General features: G+C 45.1%; 1 protein-coding gene and 1 pseudogene across 1 annotated transcript in view; one reads left to right on the top strand and one right to left on the bottom strand.

Moving 5' to 3' along the window:
• PCOLCE2 (procollagen C-endopeptidase enhancer 2) overlaps positions 1–22,672 on the bottom strand; it is a 57,640-nt gene that overhangs the window by 15,286 nt on the left and 19,682 nt on the right. Inside the window, exons 3-4 of the mRNA NM_001127640.1 lie at positions 8,887–9,142; positions 1,714–1,838 (exon numbers count right to left, since the gene is read on the bottom strand). Coding sequence (NP_001121112.1) covers positions 1,714–1,838; positions 8,887–9,142 — 381 coding nt within the window. The remainder of the gene's footprint in view (positions 1–1,713; positions 1,839–8,886; positions 9,143–22,672) is intronic.
• Itpa-ps1 (inosine triphosphatase, pseudogene 1) lies at positions 3,893–4,624 on the top strand (annotated as a pseudogene).

Here is a 22,672-nt window from a genome sequence, read left to right as displayed (position 1 = left end):
TCGCAGACAGACGATCAGCACACTTTCAAGGATTACCTAATGGTTTGAGGTATTTCAAAAATGTTCTTTTAAATATTGCTATAAACTGTAATCTCTTCAACAGACATGTAGCCTTCTGCTATTAAATAAATGGCTGTATTATTAGTCTTCAAGATAAGACTGAGTTTTGAGATATGGCCACAGGGTGGGTGTATGCACTTATACGTGCATGTATGCCCACCTCAGGGACTTGCCTGGTGTATTTGCCTGAAACATAGTTGCTGTTAAAAACAGATGTGCGGCAAGTGCCATGGAGCTGGAGAGATGGCTCAGTGGATAAGAGCAGTGACTGCTCTTCCAGAGAACCCCGGGTTCACTTCCCAGCAACCACATGGCAGCTCACAACCATCTGTAACTCCAGTTCCCAGGAATCAGGCATCCTTTTCTGGCTTCCACAGGTACCAACCACACACATGCTACACAGTCATAGATGCAGACAAAATGATTATACACAGAAAATAAAATAAAATAAAAAATAATTTACAAAGCAGTAATGTAATGCCCACCAGAAAGAGGGTTTGGACTAAAGTTAGTAGTGTTTGACACAAGAATAATTTTACAAGATTCATCTATTCCTGTATCAAATTTGGTCCCACAACTAATATGCGCTGTTCCCAGAAAGGGCAAAAATCTATGTAAACTAGTTTTCAGCTGATTGTTTTAGAGCTTTGGTTCCCAACCTGTGGGCCACACTACCCCTTTGGATGTTGTATGTCAGACATTTACATCACAATGGGGGACTGTGGTAAAGGACTGCAGCATCAGGAAGGCTGAGGACCATTGTTTTAGAGTAACAGGTAAGGAACTGGCACATGCTTTGTTTCAAACAAGCCCTGTCCATCATCAGACACAGGGGTTCCTTGAAGGCTCTGTAGCTGGCTTTGCTGGAGTGAGGAGTGCCCCAAACGAGGTGGACCGACTGAGCAGACAATGAGGGACTGACTGAGGGGATGCTGGGATGTGCGTGTGTTTGAGGGCCTCCATCCCCACACTGCTAGGTGCTGATGCGTGTAGCCTCAGGCTCTGTACATCTGCCACAGGCCTACCCAGTCCTCTGTGGGATTTGCTTACAGTTTGTATTTTCAAAACTGTTTTGAAAGTTGTAATTACATAATAGAAAATCAAATCCATGATTTTGCAAGTCAAACAGCATATTTCATATTTAATCATTTCAGGGGAAATGATTTAAGTCCAGGTCTTCACAAGCGAAGTACATGTGTCCAGCTGGGCTTTCCTTTCGTGTTTCTTTAACTGGAGACCAAGAGGCAGAGGCTCACACCATGGGTAATTCACACCAGAGGCAGAGGCTCACACCTTGGGTAAGTCACACCAGAGGCAGAGGCTCACACCTTGGGCAGTTCACACCAGAGCAGAGGCTCACACCTTGGGCAGTTCACACCAGAGGCAGGGGCTCACACCTTGGGCAGTTCACACCAGAGGCAGGGGCTCACACCATGGGTAATTCACACAAGAGGCAGGGGCTCACACCTTGGGTAAGTCACACCAGAGGCAGAGGCTCACACCTTGGGCAGTTCACACCAGAGCAGAGGCTCACACCTTGGGCAGTTCACACCAGAGGCAGGGGCTCACACCTTGGGCAGTTCACACCAGAGCAGAGGCTCACATTGTGGGCAGTTCACACATATTCACTTTCATCACATTTTCTGGCCTCACCTGGTTCTTCGGAGCTATGATGTGCCACACACAAGTAACTCCTACGGGGTAATCTCGGTCTGGCCAGTTGGGAGTTTTAAAGGAACCGGAAGGTTTTTCAAGGCGTCCTCCACAATACCGGTCCCCTGAAATGATTAAATATGAAAACCATACAAGTTTATATCCTAACATAGGTCAAGTAGTACCTGGAGGTTAAGAATGAGAACATTAGGGGCGTCATAGTCTATCAAGGCTCTTCTGTTTTCTCTTTGAAAAAAAAAATGAGCACACAATCTGCGCTGTCCATCTAATCTGTTTTTCAGATGGTCCTGTGTAGCATAGGCTAGGCACAAGCACAGTGTGCAGCTGAGTCTGGCTTCCTTCTTCCTGCCTCCAAGTGCGGTGATTAGAGGCGTGCTCTCACCAAGCCCAGTTCACTGACTACTTTTTAGTTGCCTGACATGACACACAAGACAAGGAAGAAGCAGACTCAGAGCCACCGCTTTTCTCCTGACCATTGTTTTCCTCTTTTTGCACAAAAAAATTCCCACTCATTCAGAATTGTAGCCAGTGCAATGAATCCATTTCCAAGAATTCTCAAGGCGTTGGTTCATTTATGGGGTTATGTATTAAATCCCCAAGGAAAAATTTAAATTAGCTCTTATAGACAGTTTTTATTACTAATATCTAGTATTATTTCTACCTATCCATCCATCTGTCTGTCTGTCCATCTGTCCGTCTGTCCATCCACCCACCCATCCATCCATCCATCTATAGCCTAGTAACATACATACATACACACATATATATATATATATACACTTTAGAGATTACTCAGTTCCTAAAAACAATGCATATCTACAAATAAAAAGCAGTAGCCAATGAGGATGTGAGTTTAATTCCCAAAACTTTTTCCAGATAAAAAGTGCCAGGCATGGTAGCGTGTGTGCCGTGTCTCAGCTCTGGGGAGACGGAGGCACATAAATCCTTTTTTTGTTGTTGTTGTTGTTGTTTTTTTTTTTTTTTTTTTTTTGAGCTGGGGACCGAACCCAGGGCCTTGCGCTTACTAGGCAAGTGCTCTACCACTGAGCTAAATCCCCAACCCTGGCACATAAATCTGTAAGGTACGCTGGCCAGCCAGTCTAGCAGAGCTGGCAAACCCCAATGCCAGTCTAACAGCCTATCTCAAACACAAGGGGTAAGCTTCTGAGGAGCAATCCCTGAGGGTGACATCTGCCTTCCACACACATGTGCATACACATGACCATGCACACTCACACTCAGATCACACAAATTCATGTTTATAAACTTCCAGCAATACAGAAAAATATATAAGTAAAATTCACCCCAGTTCCACTACCTAAAACCCAACACTGTTAACATTTATTGAATTTTAATTTAGATATTAGATGCAAGTACCGGTACGTACTGTGCATATATTGTTAAGTCAAGGAAGTAGTTTTAGAGATCGATTTTGATATAAAGTTAGAAATTTAATTTCCCTTAGAATTAACTCACAGATAACTGAGCTGAGACTAAAGGAACAAGACTTTTTTTTGGGGGGGGGGGGAGGGTGACATGGAGAAGTCTTAAAACAAATTATGTAACTTTAAGAAATCATACTATAATAATTTCTAAAGTACAGGTGAAAACATGAACATACATGTAATGAATAGAATAGAACGGCCTCCGTGTGCCCATCACCCACTGTGAGGCCCTGTCAATGGTTATCTGTTTTCTCCCTGGCTTACTCAATCCCCACTACCTGCTTCATGGTTCTATTATTATTTTAATGTCACAGGTTTGGGAAGGTACACTCATCAATTTTAACTTTACATGATCGACAAATGAATGTACCCATGGGAGCCACACTCCTGAGATGATATGGAATCCATCGCTCACAAAACACCTGTCATATCACTCTTCTGAAAACTTTCCCCCGTAGTTCTATCGGAGAGCTCTGTATAACTTGGGCTGTGTAAGGGGCCCCTCTGTCTTCTGCTGGTGTCTTTGATGGTTGTGTTTTAGACTGCTGGGTAGGGTTCCACTGTCTGCAAACACAACAATTTGTGTGCCTATTCTTCTGCTGATGCTTCTTTTGGGTTGTGTCCTAGTTAGATAGTTATTGCTATAATAAAATATCATGACCGGGCAAAGAGTTTCTAGGTATTCTGGCCCGTGACCAGTGCTTGCAATGGCAATGTCTTTGGTGGGGAAGAAGACAGTGTTTGTGACAGAACCGTAAAGAAGCTGGAGGAGGTCATTCAGATTCTAGGAGGTAAGTTTCCATGCGCTTCGGTGGCATGGAAAACGAACCTGCCTGGGAACCAGGGAGAGCCAGATAAAATTTCCATACAAAAGTGTCCGGAGGCAGCTCTCCAGGTGCAGCTCTCTCTCTGCACTGGTGGAGGATACCTGTCTGGGCTTCAATGCACATGGGGGAGTCCCTGGCCCCCACACAAAATAATTCCTGCACAAGCTGAAGCCTGAAGGTCTCCACCAGGCCCGGACCAGCTTTGAAGACAAATCAGCCGATGCACTCTGCACATTCGCTCTCAGCACTGGGGACCTGAGCCAGCCAGTGCTCGGGTTCAGAGGCCGGACCTCCGACAGATTGTGATGCCCCGAGGCTGCGAGGCTGAGGGACTTTGGCTAGGAACCCTGCCTTCAGCCTGATGGATACGAGCACGCGTATGCAGAGTTGCTGAAGGCTGAGCAGAACACCATTTCCTATCGGTTCCGGGCCCTGATTAAGCTACAAGAGATCTTTAGTGTGGCTGCTGGGCTGTGGGCGGGGTTGTGGGTGGGGGTAGTGCAGAACGCCCAGGACGCAGGCACTCCTCTGGGTTTCCACCAGAGGATCCTGGCAGCTTCAGCAGCGGGTTCTTGGAGGAGCGGTTGGCTCTGCATTGGGGAACTCTGGGCCAGTTGATACTAAACTCCTTCCCTTCGGGATTCAAGAGCTGCCTTTGGCCAGGCATGGTAGTGCACACTTTTAATCCCAGAATTTGGGAGGCAGAGGTGGAGGCAGAGGCAGGGGCAGGGGCAGGGGCAGGGGCAGGGGCAGGGGCAGAGGCAGGGGCAGGGGCAGGGGCAGGGGCAGGGGCAGGGCAGAGGCAGAGGCAGAGGCAGAGGCAGAGGCAGAAGCAGAGGCAGAAGCAGAGGCAGAGGCAGAGAGATCTTTCTGAGTTCGAGGTCAGCTTGTTTACATAGTGAATTCCTGGACAGCCTGGACAGCCAGTGCTACACAGTGAGAACCTGTCGCATAAACACACACACACACACACACACACACACACACACACACACACACACCCCAAAGCAACAACAAAAAAGGGTTGTTCTTGCAGCCGCTGGCTCTAAGATCCTGAGAAAACTTTGGGTGTTCACTTCTTATCTGGTTAAGGGTCTGGCAAAGAAACACAATGTTTCCTTTTAGAATGTAGCTAATATAAATTCTGTAAGGTATTTGTTTCCAGAATAAATGGTGTCTCTGTCTTGAAAAACAAACAAAATAACCCCCAAAACATCATGACCAAAACAACTGGGGAGGGGACACTTCAGGACTTTATTTTGCTTGCCTGTTCTGACCACAGTCTATCATGAAGGGAAGTCAGGGCGGGAACTTAAGGCAGAAGAAGAGGTTTTGGAGGAATACTGCTTACTGGCTTTTTTCCTGTGGTTTGCTTAGCCTGCTTTCTTATACAGCCTAGGACCACTGGCTGGGCAGAACTGAGATAGGCAGACCTTTCCCTTCCTGGGCTTAGGGTCTGAGGAGAGCCAGGAGCAAGGGAGAAGGTGGCGGAGAGAGGAGGAGATGCCATGGGGGCAAGAGCCATAAAATCATGGCCACGAGGGCTGACCAACTGGAGTTAAGAGCAGCCCAGACGGAACATGGCAAACCATATTGTGGGGCTATTGGCAGGGGAACAGATATAATGGTATAGAGGGTAGATACGTGTCCAGCTCTGGTGTTGATTAAGGCTTATTATGACAATAAAAGCTGTGTGTCTTTTATCTGGGAACTGAATGACCAAAGGAAGGGTAGAAACCCCAGGTTGAGAGTAAATACTTTCTACAACAGATGCGTTTTTTCGTTTTCTTATAATATCCAAAGAGTGCATTGCTGGGCCAGATTAGATATAAGTGTTTAACTTCAACACCCCCACGACTTCTCCAAACACCAGAGTCTGTTGTCAGTTTAGACTTCTCCAGGAGAACTGGGGTCATCGGCTCCTTCCCATTCTCGGTACCTCACCACGTTATAGATTTTTAGCCAACATAATCGGGAAGTAGTGGCTTCTCACTGTGATCTTTAAAATTTTTTTGAGGTTTTATTTTTATTCTACGTGCATAAAATATGTTTATGTGCACCTTCAGTGTTTGAATGAATGTATAATCTGTGCACCGTGTGTGTGCTGTGCTCACAGAGGCCAGAGGAAGGCAGCAGATCTCAAGGAGCTCACCTTGAGACAAGACTAACAGCTCCTCTGGAAGACCAGCCAGTGCTCTTAACTGCTGAGCCATCTCTCAGCCCCTCACCGGCTTAATTTGCATTTCTGTCTTAATTTGCATTTCTCTGATGATTAACGATGCTGGCATTCACAGCAGCCTCTGCCAAATGATTCAACTAGTGCCTCACACAGTTTGTATTTATTGAATTCTTCTATTGTTGGATGTGAGTTTTATGTATTCTGGGTATAAACAGACACTTTGTGAATATTTCCTCTAGTGGTGTGGGTTGCCTGTTTGTATCTGTGCTGGTGTAATTTAATAGGCATGTTTTAATTTTAATGAAGTTCACATGATATATGTATTTTCCAGCCTTTTACTCTCAGTCTGTTTGGTTTTTGTATTTGGGGTAGTTCTTGTTAGTGTCCAGGCCTTGCTTTTGCTCTATCTCGACAGTAACTTTCTCCAGTTTGGGTGTTTAGTGCCTCATGTCTAGTGTACTTATGGATTTAGGCCTTGGGTTTAGTGTGCCTATTGCTATTTTTTCCAATTTATCCTCCTCTTTTATTATATGGGGTTCTTCCTCCCACCTTTCTTTAAGTGGGTAATTTTGGTATTCTATTTCAATATTTCGTCTGTTCGTCATAGATCTTCTGATTGTAATGGACATTCAATGGACTTAATTCATCCTAACCTACAACAGAGCTTGTTCTAGACATTTTCATGTGCAGTGTGTTGGTGGCGGGGCCCTGAGTTTGCATTCACCATCCTTTGTTGTCAAGTGTAAGACATTCTGTCTTCCATAATGTTTTAGTCATGAGCACCCCTGAAAAGAAATCAAGAGACAGACATAGCGGCCTTCCATGCTCCCCTCCGAGAGGGGAGTGGGCGATCCTTCACTGCCTTCAGCTCAGTCCCACTACCATTGTCTGGGCATCAGACGCTACCTCTAGCAATCCTTGTAAAATGGATATGAAAATGTCTCAGGATTTCCACAGCACTTGTGAGTGATCTGCTTTTGCTTTCGTGTTGGCAGGCTGGCTGTCAAGGATGTGGGCATGCTCATCTCAGCACTGGAAGGACGCCATGACAGTGCCCTCTGCTCCCTCTGCTTCCCCAAGAGGAGGCTAAGCCCAGCCCTTAGTTCTTGTCCTTCACCTGCCTGCCTTCCAGTTATAATGGACTAAGTTTTTTTTTATATTCTTTTTTAATGTTTCCTGTTTAGTATTTACCACCTTCTTGGCTGTATCAATTCATACACTATTTAAACCTAGGTACAGCTGAGTCGCTTTTCCTTACATAGTTGCTTCTGTGCCACCATCATCGTTTTAGAGATAAAACTCACAGTATGGCTTAGACAGGTTGACACTGTCTCACTAGCTTTTGGTCTCCGTTGTCTTCAGTCTTTTCTGTGCTGGTGTTTCAGACTGGTAACTCCTACTTGTAAGGAACTATTTTCTGAAACCTGCAGTCTATTTGTGGAGTAAATCATAAGATGTCAAGTTCTGTATTTTCTAGTTCTAAAAACCACCTTGTTCTCTCTTCATATTTTCTGTTTCTTGTTTTTATTTATTCTACATGCGTCCCCTTTAAATCCTGAAACCCTTCCCTCTCCCTCAGTACTGGAAATTGAACCCAGGACTTTGCAAAGGTTAAACAAGCATTCTGCCACTAGGCCACACCTCCATTCCCCTCTCCCCTTTAATAAAGAGTCTGTTGTAAGCCATTCCCGAAACCTGTTGGCCTGTCTGTCTACTCCTTATAGTTCTACATGTCTCCTGTGGGTCTACTTCTCTGCAGAGAAATCACCAGTGCAGAAATATAATAAGCAGCTCAATTGAAAAGTGAAACATTTATCAGTTCATTGCAACCTCTGACTTCCGACGGGCCATTCTCCTGACTGCCTTCTACTCACCGTGGATATTCACTATGAATGGGTTACGTTAGATTCTGTTATGTTCCTATGAAAAATGATTTTTCTCCAAGTCAACATTTAGCTACTACACTCTGACTCAGTCTGTGGAGAGACTCTAATCCCTGTTCCGGTCTTTTGTCAACAGGCTTGTCCCGAAATTGTAGTTTTGCCGTCAAGGGCATGGGTAGATTTTCTGTGTATGTTTTGAACCCTACGCTTCTGTAGTGTCTTGCTAGGACTTCTACCCCAGTGCTCTGATTGTGGTGTCAGCCCTTGATCCTGTCTCTTGACTTCTCAATCTAGTCACGATCATCGACCAGGCAGAAGAGCAGTCCCCTCAGTCAGGAGGCAGGGGATTTAGAAATCCTGTCTGATGAAGCCAGCCCTCCTCCTGGAGAGCCCCTATGAAGCAACACAAAGACATTGCAAGACAGAGCGTTAGGTAACAAGAGAAAGCTATGAAATAATATGGGATTTCACCTAGGTTTTTACAGAGCTGTGGCATGTGTAAGTAAACATGGAGGGAAAGCCATGCCTTTCTGGAGGATGAGGCAAAATTGTGGATGGTACATCTGTGAAGACACAAGCTTCTCATTGCTACCCCGTCCATTTCTATTGACTTTTATGATAATAATATATAGACTTTAAAAGGGCTAAATTTTAAAAATGATCTCTTGATGACTTGTTGACATTCCTAGGCTCTTTAAGAACTGCTTAGAAGGAGGAACCACATATAAAGTACCAAGAACAGCACCTGACACATAACAGGTAACAGATCCCCACGACTGGCCGCCATTAGATCTCTGCCCCTGTGTGAAAACGGCTACCTTTTCCATCTGGCGCAGCGGCAGAGAACGTTGCCATGAAGCCACTTCCAGCGGTGTTGGCGTCGGAAATCATTTGTACCATCATCTTGTTGCCACTGGCTACGAGCGATCCAGGTCGGAATGTGCCACAGAAACGCCCGATGCGCTGGCCATTGGCGTGGCCGTTGTACACGTCCACGAAGTCATAGCGACACAGGTTGTCATTCTCCAGGTCTATGAATCGAAAATTCAGAACGACCACTTTGCCCTCAGGAACCTGTCAAGAGGAAAAAAAAAAAAAAGGCAGAGTTAAAACTGTGTAAAAGCAGCAACATCTGTGACCTGTCAGCACTAAAGGCAGCAGTGCCAGGCTGGGGATGTGCTTCAGGGCAGAGTCCTTGCCTCGCTCCTGTGAAGTACTAGGTTCCATCCCAGCAACGCACACTCGTAAATGAATAAGTAAATGAACCAGAGTTAACTTCCTTCTCAGGTCTGATCTAAGCTAGCAAGATACTCCTGAACAAAAACACCGCCCCTAACCCTCTTTGCCTTTAATCACAGCACTCGGGAGGCAGAGGCAGGACAGTCTCTGAGTTTGCGGTCAAACTGGTCTACAGACTGAGCTCCAGGACGGCCAGGGTGACACAGAGAAACCCTGTCTGGAAAACAAACAAACAAACAGACAAACAAACAAGGAATTTATCTCAACAAAGCTACAAAGTACTAGACCAATCTCATTAGCTCGTGTTGTTGTTTATAAAGAATACCAGTTCTGACTCATTTTTATTAATACATTTTTACAAATTCTAAAATACCAAGCTACCTAGACATGGTGCTTGGAAAGGAACACTTTGAAACATCTTTTATTTTTTTCAAATAAAACAAAAGAAAAACCCCTCTACACAATGTGCTTCTGGGAAGTTCAATGTTAAAGGTTTATTTGGCAATAGTATAGTTAATTTTCAGATAGTTCAATTGAGGCCAAAACAAAACAAAACAAAACAAAATCCTACAGACCAAAATCTTTATTCAGTTAATTGGATACGTGTTGAGTCATCTTTTCTTAAAATCACTAAGTTTTAGAACATTTTTTGGTTTGGTTTCCTCGGGTGGAAAGCGTGTTGGCCAAGTAAACCTGAATTCCTATGCGCAGCGACTGAAAGGGTGACCTTTCCCATTATCTTCTCACCAGAATTCCGAGAATTCCCACATGCAATTCTTATGAGACTTCCTCCTGTGCCCTGTGAGTAAGGAGGAGAAATGTCTCCAAAAGGCTTTGGCGGGATGGCTGGTCATCGGTCACAGCTCACCTAGTCTTTTACTTTCTTCCTTCACAGTTTTCAGCCCTAAAGTTTGAATCACCCGCTTTATCTCTTCAACCACATGTGTTCTCGGCCAGGACTTTCTTCTGTAAAAATGTACTCATGACATGACAGAGCTCAGTGGTGGAAATGCACACCCACGAGTCTGTGCTGACGAGTTCTGTGTTCATCTTAACTAAGGGCCTCGGAGTTGAAGGTCAGAGGTACACCAACACTAATCTGGCTTCCCCAGGGCACATTTCGTTTGACTACAGTAATATAATGTATTTTCGATGACATTTAATTTTTGCGTCAAAGCCATATACATAACCCACAGTAGAAAGTGTAGTGGAAAAATCCCAGGAGGGCATTTTTTTCCCCACTTTGAGACAGGGTCTCAGGTGGTGTAGGCTGGCTTGGAACTTGCTATGTAACTTTGGATGCCGTAAAATTTGAATCCTCCTGTCTCCACTTCCCACATGCTGGGACTATGGTCATGTGCCGCCAATCTGGATATATGTGCCAGGAACCGAACCCAGGGCCTTCTGTTTCCTAGACAAGGATTCTACCGAATAGCCTCCCTACCCCCAGTTGCATTGCAATTGCTAATGCTTCCACTGTTGTCCAAGTATCAGAAACTCCAGAGATTTATAGAAAATGCAGCTTGATGGTTAGGGGTTCTCACAAAGGCAAGGCATTGCTCTTTCAAATGTTTTAATCCCAAATCTTCTCTAAACCCTTGCAAACGGTGCAGATACTTGACAATTATTTATTTGTTTTGTTGCCAATTAGATGAAGCTGTTGTTTTTCGAGATGATATTGGCTAGGGGATTCATTATCTGACTGGAGGAGAAACAATCCTGTGTCCGTGCTTTTTCCAATCAACAGCTGAGTCCTGTGCGGGCCGACTGCCAACGGGTGCAGCAGTGACCTCAGTTCACCCACAAGCCCCTGGGACGTCCTTATTGTCACAGGCACACTTGCCAAGTCACTTGATGGCAAGGCCCTTGCCAGCAAACAGGGGAAGGGCATTCTAAGTTGGTGGTTTGCATTTTCAAGGAAGGATGAACAAAATGCAAATTCGCAGTCAGCTTCACAGCGGAGGACACAACTGAAAAAAATGGTTCTGTTCCTGAGTCTGCACTCTCCTCCCCCAACACATCACTGTGTACTTGGACAGAAATGGTGTTTCTGCAGCATGTCTGTCTTTTTTAAAAGAGCCGTTTCCAGCCTCCAGGATTTCTCTCTCTCACAACTGGCATGGTGCATGCTCTAATGCTCAGAGCAATTCGTTCACATCAAGCGTGGGAAGAAAGACGTTCCATTGCTACCCTGCACATGCAGCCTGCACGCAGTCCAGAAAACTTTTCCTTAAAGGGATGATGCATAAGTATTTGGCTACCTTTCAAGATGGGAATAAATCAGAAACTCACAAGATCTTATATAGCCTGTGGATATCTCAACACTATTTTTTTCTATTTTTCTTTTAATATTATTAATAATATTTAAAACACTAGGTCCCCTCTCACGCCTCTCTCAACACTATTTTAAAGGGAAATCTTGTCCATGTTTAGAAAATAGAACATATTTTAATGCATAGAAATAGTGTACAGCTGTGAACATTTCCTTTTGTTCCTGGAAATTTCACCAAAAACATTAAATTCCTTTCACGTCTAGGAGTGAGGGAACCAATCCTGGAGTCCACAGAGACTTGTCACACCGCCCCACTGGAAACCACCCCACAATGTTCCCATTGCATTTGGAACCACAATAAACCTGAACTCCAGGTGTCAGGGACATTGCTACAATGTATACATTTTCTCTTAACAACCATTGCCAGTGACTCTCTGAAGTTGCCGCTCCATATTCCCCAGGGTGATGGAAACTGAGGTACAGAGGAGACAAGAGGCTGCATGACCCAGCCTCTATCTCATGGGTCTTCCTTGTCATACAGTTCAGCCTCCATGCAGGCCTCTTCCCTGCTTGAGGAACACTCCAAAGATGGCTCCCAGCCCAGCCCCCCCCCCCCCCCCCCCGACAATGTTTCTTCCTGATATGATTCACTTTATCTTAGGTCTCAGCTCAAGTATTACTTCTTCAGAGAGGCCCCCTGAGCCCTTCAAGGCAGCATATACGGACATATACATATATGCCTCACACAGCTATACTACTTCTTCACAGATTATTCAGCCCCCACCTTACCACCAGCAAGCATGATACAGAGAGCACGATTTATCTGTAGCTAGCTAGCATGGTTCTTGGAAAAATATCCATTGGGCAAATGGCTAGATCCTGGTGATTTTTTTTAAAAAATGAATAAAGTGGCAGGCTGTAATTCCTACTTCCATGCATACAATTATATAAAAACATTAACCCACTTAAAGGTACAGAGCAAACATTACTAGTCTTAAGACAAGGACGAGACAGCACAGTGGTTACAATATAATGACTGTCTGAGGCCATTTAGCAAGTCAGTGGCAGAGCCCAAGGTTTGCACCCTGCTGTGTTTCCCCATATCCTGGCTGTGGTAGAGACTGAAGGGAAACTTCTTAAGCCCATACCCTCTGTCCAGACACACGGGACATCTATATTTCCCAGACTCCTTTGCAGGGAGACTGAGGCCATGGGAAGAGGTCCAGGCCAGTAGAATGTTGGTAGAAGTGGCATATCAAATATTCGGCATAACCTCCTTGGAGTCCTGTTTTGGATTTAAGGAAAGGACTCAGCCGAGGAAACAGGAGGTTGTAGCAGATGACACAGCCATACAGGCAGGAGTTAGTGCCCGAAGGCAGCTGCCCAGGAGAAGCCGCTCACAGCTGCATGTGAGCCAGGAGAACCTCCTGCTGTGTGAGGTCTCTGGAGTTTGGGGAGCTGCTTGCATTTTATGTTAGCATTCTGGGTTGTGGCATGTGCCAGCTGTTCTCCCCCAACACCGCTACCACACGCATCTGCCATCTTTGTTGTTTAGGTGTCCATGCATTCCTTGCAGACAGCTCGGTGTGCCTCCCAAATAAAGTGGGTTCTGAAAACAGCCAAGGGAGAGACAGCTTTGCCCCATGACAGATACGTAGATTTTACGTGGCAAGCTGTAGTCAGTTAAAGACAACTCATTTTTAAGAGCATGTGGACAATTTGGGTTAATCACAAAAATGAGGCAGTGCAGAGTAAACTAGGGCACCCCGTGCTGGCCAGGTCTCCATCACGGTGACAGAATGCCCAAGAGGAGGAACAGTAAGAGAAGAAAGCGTTTGTCTGGGATGATGCTCTCAGGGTTACCCTGTTGCTTCTTAGCCCGTGATGAAGCCACACATCACCGTCAGGAGCCTGTGGTAACGCAGAGATGGACCCCTTGCAACTAGGAATCAAAGAAAGAAACATGAAGGGGCCAAGACCTCGATTCTCCCATTAAGGAAATGATTGCCCTGCTTTAGTTAGAATGTCTATTGCTCTGATAAAGTATCATGATCAAAAGTAAGTCGTGGTGAAAAAGTTTATTTCCTCTTATAGTTTATAGCCTGTCATCAAGGAACGCCAGGGCAGGAGCTCAAAGCAGGAACCTGGAGGCAGGAACTAAAGCAGAGGCTATGGAAGGGTGTTCTTTCTGGCTTGCTCAGCTGGCTTTCTCATAAACTATAGGACCAGGAATGGCTCCACCCACAATGAGCTGGGCGCTCCCACATCAATCACTAATTAAAAAACGTACCACAGGCCACTCAGGTGGGGGCATTTTCCCAATTGAGGGTCCTTTTCCTCAAATGAGTCTAACTTGTGTCACATTGATATAACACTAGCCATCAGACGACCCATTGGTCTAATTTCCTTCTGTGGCCTGCCATCTCCTAATGCAGTGGTTCCAGACTCCCTAATCCTGTGACCCTTTAACACAATTCCTCACGTTGTGATGACCCCGGAGCATAAAATTATTTTCACTGCTACTTAATAAATGTAATTTTTCTACCCTTATGAATTGCAATGTAAATACCTGTGTTTTCCTATGGCCTTAGGTGACCCTTGTGAAAGGGTCCTTCCATCCCTAAAGGGGGTCAAGACCCACAGGTTGAGAACCAGTGTCCTAATTGTACCCCAGACTGAGCAGCAAGGCTTCAATACATGCCCTTTCAGGGTGTGTTCAAGATCCACACTACAGGCTATAGCAATGGTTCTAAATTTAGTCTCTAAATGCCACCCTCATTACCTGACTCCTTTACCTGGCTGAGCAGCAGGGATATGACACACCCAGCAGTTACCAATATTTCTTGACCTGAGAAAATAAATTGATCCCCTCCTTCTCTCTACCTCATGTTCATTTTCCCTTCCTGGAATACATTCTTTCTTCCTCTCCAACCATTGAGTCTCACCCTAATTTCAAAGTTGGGCCAAACACATCTTCTCTAGGAACCTGCCTCCCACACTCCCTCAACCGTATCTCGGTGGAATTATGGTCCCACTTTCCCCTTCAGAGCCCACTGTTCCTCTCCCCTTGGCAGACAACCAGTTACCTCACATCTTACTGTGGTCTCCCGTATGTCCTCAGCCACACAGTTCCCCTCTGAGATCTGTCTGAGTGACAGAAACACAGCAGAGAAGCCAGGAAGCTGGGAAGGTCCGTGAGGTGGAGACAGTAATGAAGGAAACTCTAACCACCTTCACTTTATTTAATTCCATCTCAGGCGAGAATAGTTTTGGGGCTTCTCTGTGCTGTTTGGTTATCGTGTGCATTAAACTTCAGGGAAGTACACAGTCTGTACTGGCTGGTTTTGTGTGTCAACCTGACACAAGCTGGAGTTATCACAAAGAAAGGAGCTTCAGTTATGGAAATGCCTTCATGATACCCAGCTGTAAGGCATTTTCTCAACTAGTGGTCAAGGGGGGAGGGACCAACCCATTGTAGGTGGTGCCATCCTTGGGCTGGTCTATAAGAAAGCAAGCTGAGCAAGCCAGGAGAAGTAAGCCAGTAAGAAACATCCTTCCATGGCCTCTGCATCAGCTCCTGCTTCCTGACCTGCTTGAGTTCCGGTCCCGACTTCCTTTGGTGATGAATAGCAATTTGGAAGTGTAAGCTGAATAAATGGTTTCCTCCCCAACTTGCTTCTTGGTCATGATGTTTGTGCAGGAATAGGAACCCTGACTGAGACATAGTTATAGCCAAGAGAGAGGGAAGAATTGAACTTCAAGAATGCACATGACCCAGAGCCTAGCACCACCTTTCTGGCAGGCTAGATCTCACTGAGATGAGAGGGGCACCTACGGCTAGGTGGATATGCCTGTCCCACCCCATCTCCTTTGTTACACTCTCTCAGTGTACAGGATTGTGAGTTTTAAAAGCAGGGGTGGTAACTTCTCTCTCACAGAAGGTTTCATACAACCAAAGCAAGTCAATTTCTCTACTTCTTCAAAAAGTCATGTTAGGACATTCCTTCAGGTCTCCAGAAGTTGTCAGGATGAGTTAATCCAGAACAAGATAGACACAATTGGTGGAGATTTGTGGAGGGAAAAGTGTCCCTACATTAAACAATTGGCCCATGTTAGAGCTATTTTTAAGCACAGCAGAAATAAAAGCCAGAGGAGCCTTTTACCAGTGGAGTCTTTTTTGTCATATGGCCCTGCAGCGTTCTTTGTGTGTGTCTATTTCCAAATATGTGTGTATGTACATGTGGGTGCACATTTATATGAAGGCGCACATGTATATGCAATTGCGCATGTATATGCAGGTGTGCGTGCATGTGCAGGTGTGCATGCGTGTGCAGGCGTGCATGTGTGTGCCAGCGTACATGAGTGTGGAAGCCAGAGGTCACCCAGGCATTGTTCTCCAGGAGCTGCCCACTTTGTCTTTTGAGACAGTCTTTCACTGGGACCTGTGACTTCCCAATTACGCCTACTGGACAGCAAGCTCCAGCCGCCATGCCTGGCTTTACACATGCGCTTGAATGAACAGATTCTGCAGCAGAACCTGACCAACCTCATTCTCCCCCAGCCTCTGGTGCTTTCTTCTTGGATCATAGGGTAATCTGCCACTCCCCCAACCTTCATATGGTAGAGCTTACTTCTATCTAATGACCCAAAGAAAGGGGCACAAGGAAATGCCGTTTTCAAGAATATTTCTGTCTTCTGGAGTTTAACCAGATAGACCTGCAGTGGATTCTGAATATAAAACCACAATGCTGTTTTACTGGGACTGAAAGAAAAAAGAAATAAAAGCCCTTTCCTTCTGAGACTAGGAGAGTCACAGCAAGGTAACAGAATGGTGAAAACAGATTATTCACAAATGAGCACCCAGTGTCCTCTTCCGTGAGTAAAGTGGCTTTCCATGGCTGCGTAAAAGTCCCTCAAGAGAAAACTCAATGGTTTGAAAACCTAATTTCTCTGTGAAGATTAATATCATTGCCCACTGTTGACATCAGAACTCCAGCTGCAGTGGGAAGCACCAGTCCACGCAGTCTTCCCAGCCCCAGTAGGCTGGGTCCTCACAGGAGACGAGGATTACTCACCTCCTTGTGGAACTGCACTGCTCGTTCTTGATTTACCTCCTTTAATCCCCCTAGAATTCTGTGCCTCCTAGAATTCCCCCACCCGCCCCTCCGTTCAATTCCTAGCTAAATCAATATTCAAAATCCCAGCACCACCCTCGTGCAGACATCGCAGCTGAGCTAACGTCACATTTCTCATAGAGTTTGTTTTCCTAACCGTAGTAATGGCATTTCCTGAGGCTCACTTAGTGTGCCAAGTCTTAGCACTAAATCCTCTCAATACAGGCATCAGCGGCCTGTGGCTTCCATTTCTCCTCTGGAACATCCGTTCTGCTATCATGCAGGTAACTACACGATGCAGAAAAGATTCGTAGAAATTGAATAACTCAAGATTTGTGGATAGTTCATATTATCTTACTATTATTTGTGTGTGTGTGTGTGTGTGTGTGTGTGTGGTGTGGTGTGAGAAAGAGCCAGAAAGAGAGGGAGGAGGGAGGGAAGGAGGAAGGGAAGAGAAGGGAGGGAAGGACGGAGAGAAGGAGGGAGGGAGGGAGAGGGGGGCATATATGAATGCAAAGCGTGAACAGGTCCCTGTGTGTGTTGTGGTGGTCAGAGGATAAGTTTAGGTGTTGATTCTTGTACTTTGTCTGAGATAGACTCTTTGCTACCGAGTAAACCAGGCTAGCCCTCGCCCTCGAGTTTCTGGAAGCTCTCTTGTCTCCATGTCCCATTTCTCATAAGCATGCTACGGTGACAGACACCTGTACTACTGCTTCTGACTTTTAATTGGGTTTGGGGGATAGAAACGCAGGCCATCAGGCTGACACAGTGCTCTATACACAGGGGTATCTCCTCAGTCCCGGCATTTGAACAGAAAAGTTACACGAGAACATCGTCTGAATCCCTGTTCTGATCCTTCTACACCGAATGCAATCAGTTCATGCCAATTTGGTAGGAGCATATACACGGATTACAGAGAAAAAAGAAGAAAGATGAAATCATTGTTATTTTGAGTTCATTGTGGTCATTATAGGGGAAGCTGAGCCTATTTAAGGCTGCAGTAGATCAGGTAAGGGACACTTCAAGGATATCCTGGAGGTAGTAAGCCCCATGGGCGCCATCAGAAATAGAAATGCAGCCTGGAGAAGATGAGCTGTAGTATATCATTTTAGAGGACATGCAGAGAGGAAGGGAACAATAGTTTGTTTTTGAAAATGTTGAGTTTATGGATGTAGATCTCTCCTGAGAGACACACCCAGAATACAGCAAATACATAGGCGAATGCCAGCAGCAAACCACTGAACTGAGAATGGGACCCCTATTGAAGGAATCAGAGAAAGGACTGGAAGAGCTTGAAGGGGCTTGAGACCCCATATGCCCCACAATGCCAAGCAACCAGAGCTTCCAGGGACTAAGCCACTACCCAAAGACTATACATGGACTGACCCTGGGCTCCAACTGCATATGTAGCAATGAATAGCCTAGTAAGAGCACCAGGGGAAGAGGAGCCCTTAGTCCTGCTAAGACTGAACCCCCAGTGAACGTGATTGTTGGGGGGAAGGCGGTAATGGGGGGGAGGATGGGGAAGGGAATACTCATACAGAAGGGGAGGGGGAGGAGTTAGGGGGATGTTGGCCCAGAAACCGGGAAAGGGAATAACAATCGAAATGTAAATAAGAAATACTCAAGTTAATAAAGAAAAAAAGAAAAGAAAATGTTGAGTTTAAGATGCTATAGGCATACGTTACAATATCTAAACACTTAGGGTGGCTGCCACAAAGGTCCTAGCCTTGTCTACCTCCAGTTTGGGCTCCCTCCTCCTGCTCTCTCCTGCTGGCAGTCATTTTTGCCTCAGCTTATCTTGAATTCCAAGAGTATGAGTCTTACATGCAAGATGTTGTGACGAGAACCACTATTACCAGTCTCCGAGGCAATAGACTTTCTGAGGCCAGCAAGACCCTGAAGAAGCAGACTTGAGAAACAGACCAGCTAGACTGGTATGGCAACAATGACTGACTGCATAGCTCTTGCCTTTCCTTATTTCTCCCCCCACTAAGCTCTTGCCAATAGCTCAAGGATGCTTAGAGTACATGCTGGACAAGCCTATAATCCCAGCATTTGGAAGCAGAAGCAGAAGGACAGAAGCCAGTTTGAAACCAACTTAGTCTAGAACCTAGTGAATTCTAGGGCATAGCAAATCTTCATTAAAAACAAAACAAAACAAAAAACAAAAAACAAAACAAAAAAAAACAGGAAAGAAAGCAAAAGAACCCTTACCTATAACCCTAGCACTTAGAAAACCTTGGCAGAATGAATGATTGTGACTTCAAAGTCTGGGTTATATACATAGTGAGACCCTGTTTCCCAGGGTAAAGGGGCTGGAGAGATGGCTCAGTGGTTAAGAGCACTGGCTAATCTTCCAAAGGACATGGATTCACTTCTTAGCACGCACATGGTAGCTCAGAGCTGTAGCATGTAGTTTCTACTATCCTGCTTTAAGCTCTGCTACCAGCCCCACCCAGGTTCCCTCAGATCCTCTGATGAAAGACACACACACACACACACACACACACACACACACACACACACACACAAACACACACACACACATACACACAAACACACACACACACACACACACACTTTTTTGATGTTTTAGCTCAATGGCTGGGATCTTTTAAGCCTTCCTTGGCTATTGCGCCGTTCTTTTCACTACCAGGTCAACATCTCTTAATCTGCCCTAACTTTGGTTTCGCAGTTATTTTAGCCCTAGCTTGGCACTCTAAATCTACCCTCATCTTAGTTGTGTTTCCAATCTACTGCCTGCTACCCCAGACCCAGTCAGGGAAGGGGTCAATGGCCACTCTACCCTAGATCTCCCAAGGCTGGTGACTCTTTCTCCCTCTAAAGCATGGTGAATATTTTCTCCTCTCCTGTCTCTGCTAGACAACATGCAGGAACCTGGAAGTCCCACCTATTCTGCCCAGCCATTAGCCAATAGCATCTTTATTGATCGATCAAGAACCAATTGGGGAACAAGACCTTCAGCGTTCACATGCAGATTCCTGATCAAAACATCAGAGCCACGCCCTACATAGAACTATTTGTAACTCCAGTTCTAGAAGATACATGTCACCAGAATGTATCTTGTACAGAATGTACATAAAATAAAAATAAATAAATAACATTTTTTAAAAATCCAAGGGTGAGGAAGGAGGAGGGGGCCTGGGAGGTGAGGAAGAAACCTAGCTAACTTTGTTATAAATTCTCTTCAAAATAATTAAATTACCTCCCATTTATACAGCCTCGCCCAAATAGCTTTTTAAAAATGTAATTGAAAGAAAACTAGAAGAAAAGCAGATAAACTAGCTATTTAAACAAATGCCAGCATTCCCAGAAGAGGAGGGAAGGCAGAGAGTGAATTACTTTGCTCAGATGGTGTGACATTTAATTAAATGTTCTTAAATGTTCGGTGACAACACCACACTTAGGAATAACCATAAAGACACCAGTGGAGACAGAAGACAGAGGACAGAGGAGGCTCAGCTCTGTCTCTGTGCAGAGCGTGTAATGCATCTGGCTGGACAGGTCACTGTAGGTGCAGGAAAAAGTGTCCAAGGTGTCTGTCACCTCTCTAGGTGTCCTGTCTGTGTTTTTAGCTCTTCCATTGCAGGGCTTGGCTTTAATTCACAAAAAGAGTAAAGCCTTCAGCTGCCTGAAGGGCTGACTGGAGGTATGGGATGTTGTGGGAGGTCTTAATCAGTGGAGTCGTTCTCAGGACCACACATCCCAGGAAGGCAGGTATAGGGGGTGCTGTTGTCCTCACCCCACCCTAGGCCATAATCCCTAGGCAGGATCCCACGGTCCCCTGATATCCCAAGTGTCAGTCAGGCCAAAGTTTGTCCATCTGAAGCGCCACCCCTTTTATAATCTTAAAAACAACTGCTCTGTTTAGGTACGATTACAAACTACAAACTTGTTCACTCTGAGCCCACATTCCAACGACGTCTGGTAAATTTATGTAGTTTCACAACTGCAATTACCATCCAATTCCAGAACATTTCTATCACCAGCCCTGAAAGAGACTCCCATGCCAACTGCAGTTCCCACCTAGCCCCAGGAAGCCACATTCCCACTTTATCTGAATGTTTCATGAACATGGAATCGTGTGATGTGAGGTCTTTGCATCTGGCTTCTTTCACTTAGCATAGTGTCTGTCCTCAGGTCCATCCACGCTGCCATAGCAGTGAGTACCAAGTTCCTTTTGTGACTGAATCACGCTGCATTGAATGGACACCCTGACTGTCCACTCATCAGTTGATTGCTATCTGGAATACATCTACTTTGGGGCTGTTAACAATGTATCTGTGTTCAGCCTCTCACAAGTCTTCTGAATGCATATTGTCACTTTTCTGGCACTTGTGGGGTCATTGCGGGGCCAGGTGGTAAATGTTTAACTTTAAAAGAAACTGTTTTTCTATGAAAAATTAAGACTGTCTTTGTCTCTGTGTCTCTACGTCTGTCTTTGTCTCTCTCTGTGTCTCTGTGTCTATCTGTCTCTCTCTGTGTCAAGTGTACATGTGCTCATGTCTAGTGTCTGTCTCCTTTAATTACTTTCTATCTTATTTTTTTTATGAACATGGAGTTCACTGATTCATTGAGATCCACTAAAGTGCTAGGAATCCTGTCTCTGCCTCCCCAGCTTGTCCCACACTCAGCTTTTTATGTGGAGGCTAGAGATTAAAACCAGGCCCTCACACTCACATGGAAAGGATTTTACTGGCAGAGCTGTCCTCCCAGTCCCTCTAGTCTGTCTTTTGATGACTGCCATTTCCATACGGGTGACATCTCTATTTATTATATTTTCTGTTTAAACTTCTCCAGAAGCTAATGATGCTACTCACCTCTTCATATATCTACTGGGCACACATTTACCTTTTGATAACATGTCTATTCGAAGGGCCGGAGAGATGGCTCAGTGGTTAGGAGCACTTGCCACTAAGGACCCAGTTACATTTCCAAGCATTCACATGGTGGCTTACAAGTGTTGTACTCCAGTTCCAGGGGATCTGACACCCTCTTCTGGCCTCCAAAAGCAGCCAGTGTGCACATGGTACATAGACACACATGCAAGCAAAATACCCATACACACAAAATCAAAATAAACAAACTAATTCATCCTTTAAAAGTCTATTCCAGCCATGTATGGGAGCACACTCCTGTAATCCCAGCACTCGGGAGGCAAAGTCAGGTGGATCTCTGTGATCTCAAGGTCACCCTGGTCTACAAAGTGAGTTCCAGGGCAGCCAAGACTGTTACTGAGAAACCCTGTCTTGAAACAAACAAAATCCATTCTAATTTTTATCTGGTTTTTCTAAATTGTCAATCCTAGAGCACTTTTAGAATCTAACTAGGAAAAAAAAAAGAATAAAAACTTAACCAAAAGTAAGATGGGCATCTGAGGCACACAGGAAATCTGGGTTTGCACATCCACTCTATGCCAATTGGCAGGGCACCTAGCAGGCTTCTTTAATGAGATCACTCTACCCAAAACAACAGTGAACTCAGATCCGCAAAGAGAATGTCCCAGCCCTGAACATTTCTCCCTTTCATTTCTCAATCGGCCATAACTCTGTTTTGTTTTAAACCAACTATAGCCCTATCTGGGTGCTTCTAGGGAAATGGAGGCTCTTCAGACTTTCTCTTGACACACAACACTGAAAACTGGTACAGCGCCAGGCTGGGCAGGGGTTCCACTTGGTCTGCCCTCAGCAGAAGCCTTTGGCCATGTTGATGAAATGGTCCGCTTTGCTACATGGATTAAAACACAGACTGCTTCATGATCATCAGCCATGATTTTAAAGAGATTAAAACAAAACAAAATGAAACAACAACAACAACAACAAAAGACCAAAAAACAAGAACAAAAACAAAACAAAAAGTCAAATAGGGGTGGGGCTCACGTGTCTGATCCCAGAACTTGGGATGCAGAGGCAAGGGGATCTCTTGAGTTTGAGAAGAGTCTAGTCGACAGAATGA

This window comes from Rattus norvegicus, chromosome 8, assembly GCF_036323735.1.
Source record: "Rattus norvegicus strain BN/NHsdMcwi chromosome 8, GRCr8, whole genome shotgun sequence".
Lineage (NCBI taxonomy): Eukaryota > Metazoa > Chordata > Mammalia > Rodentia > Muridae > Rattus > Rattus norvegicus.
This window is presented reverse-complemented; position numbering and strand designations above follow the sequence as displayed.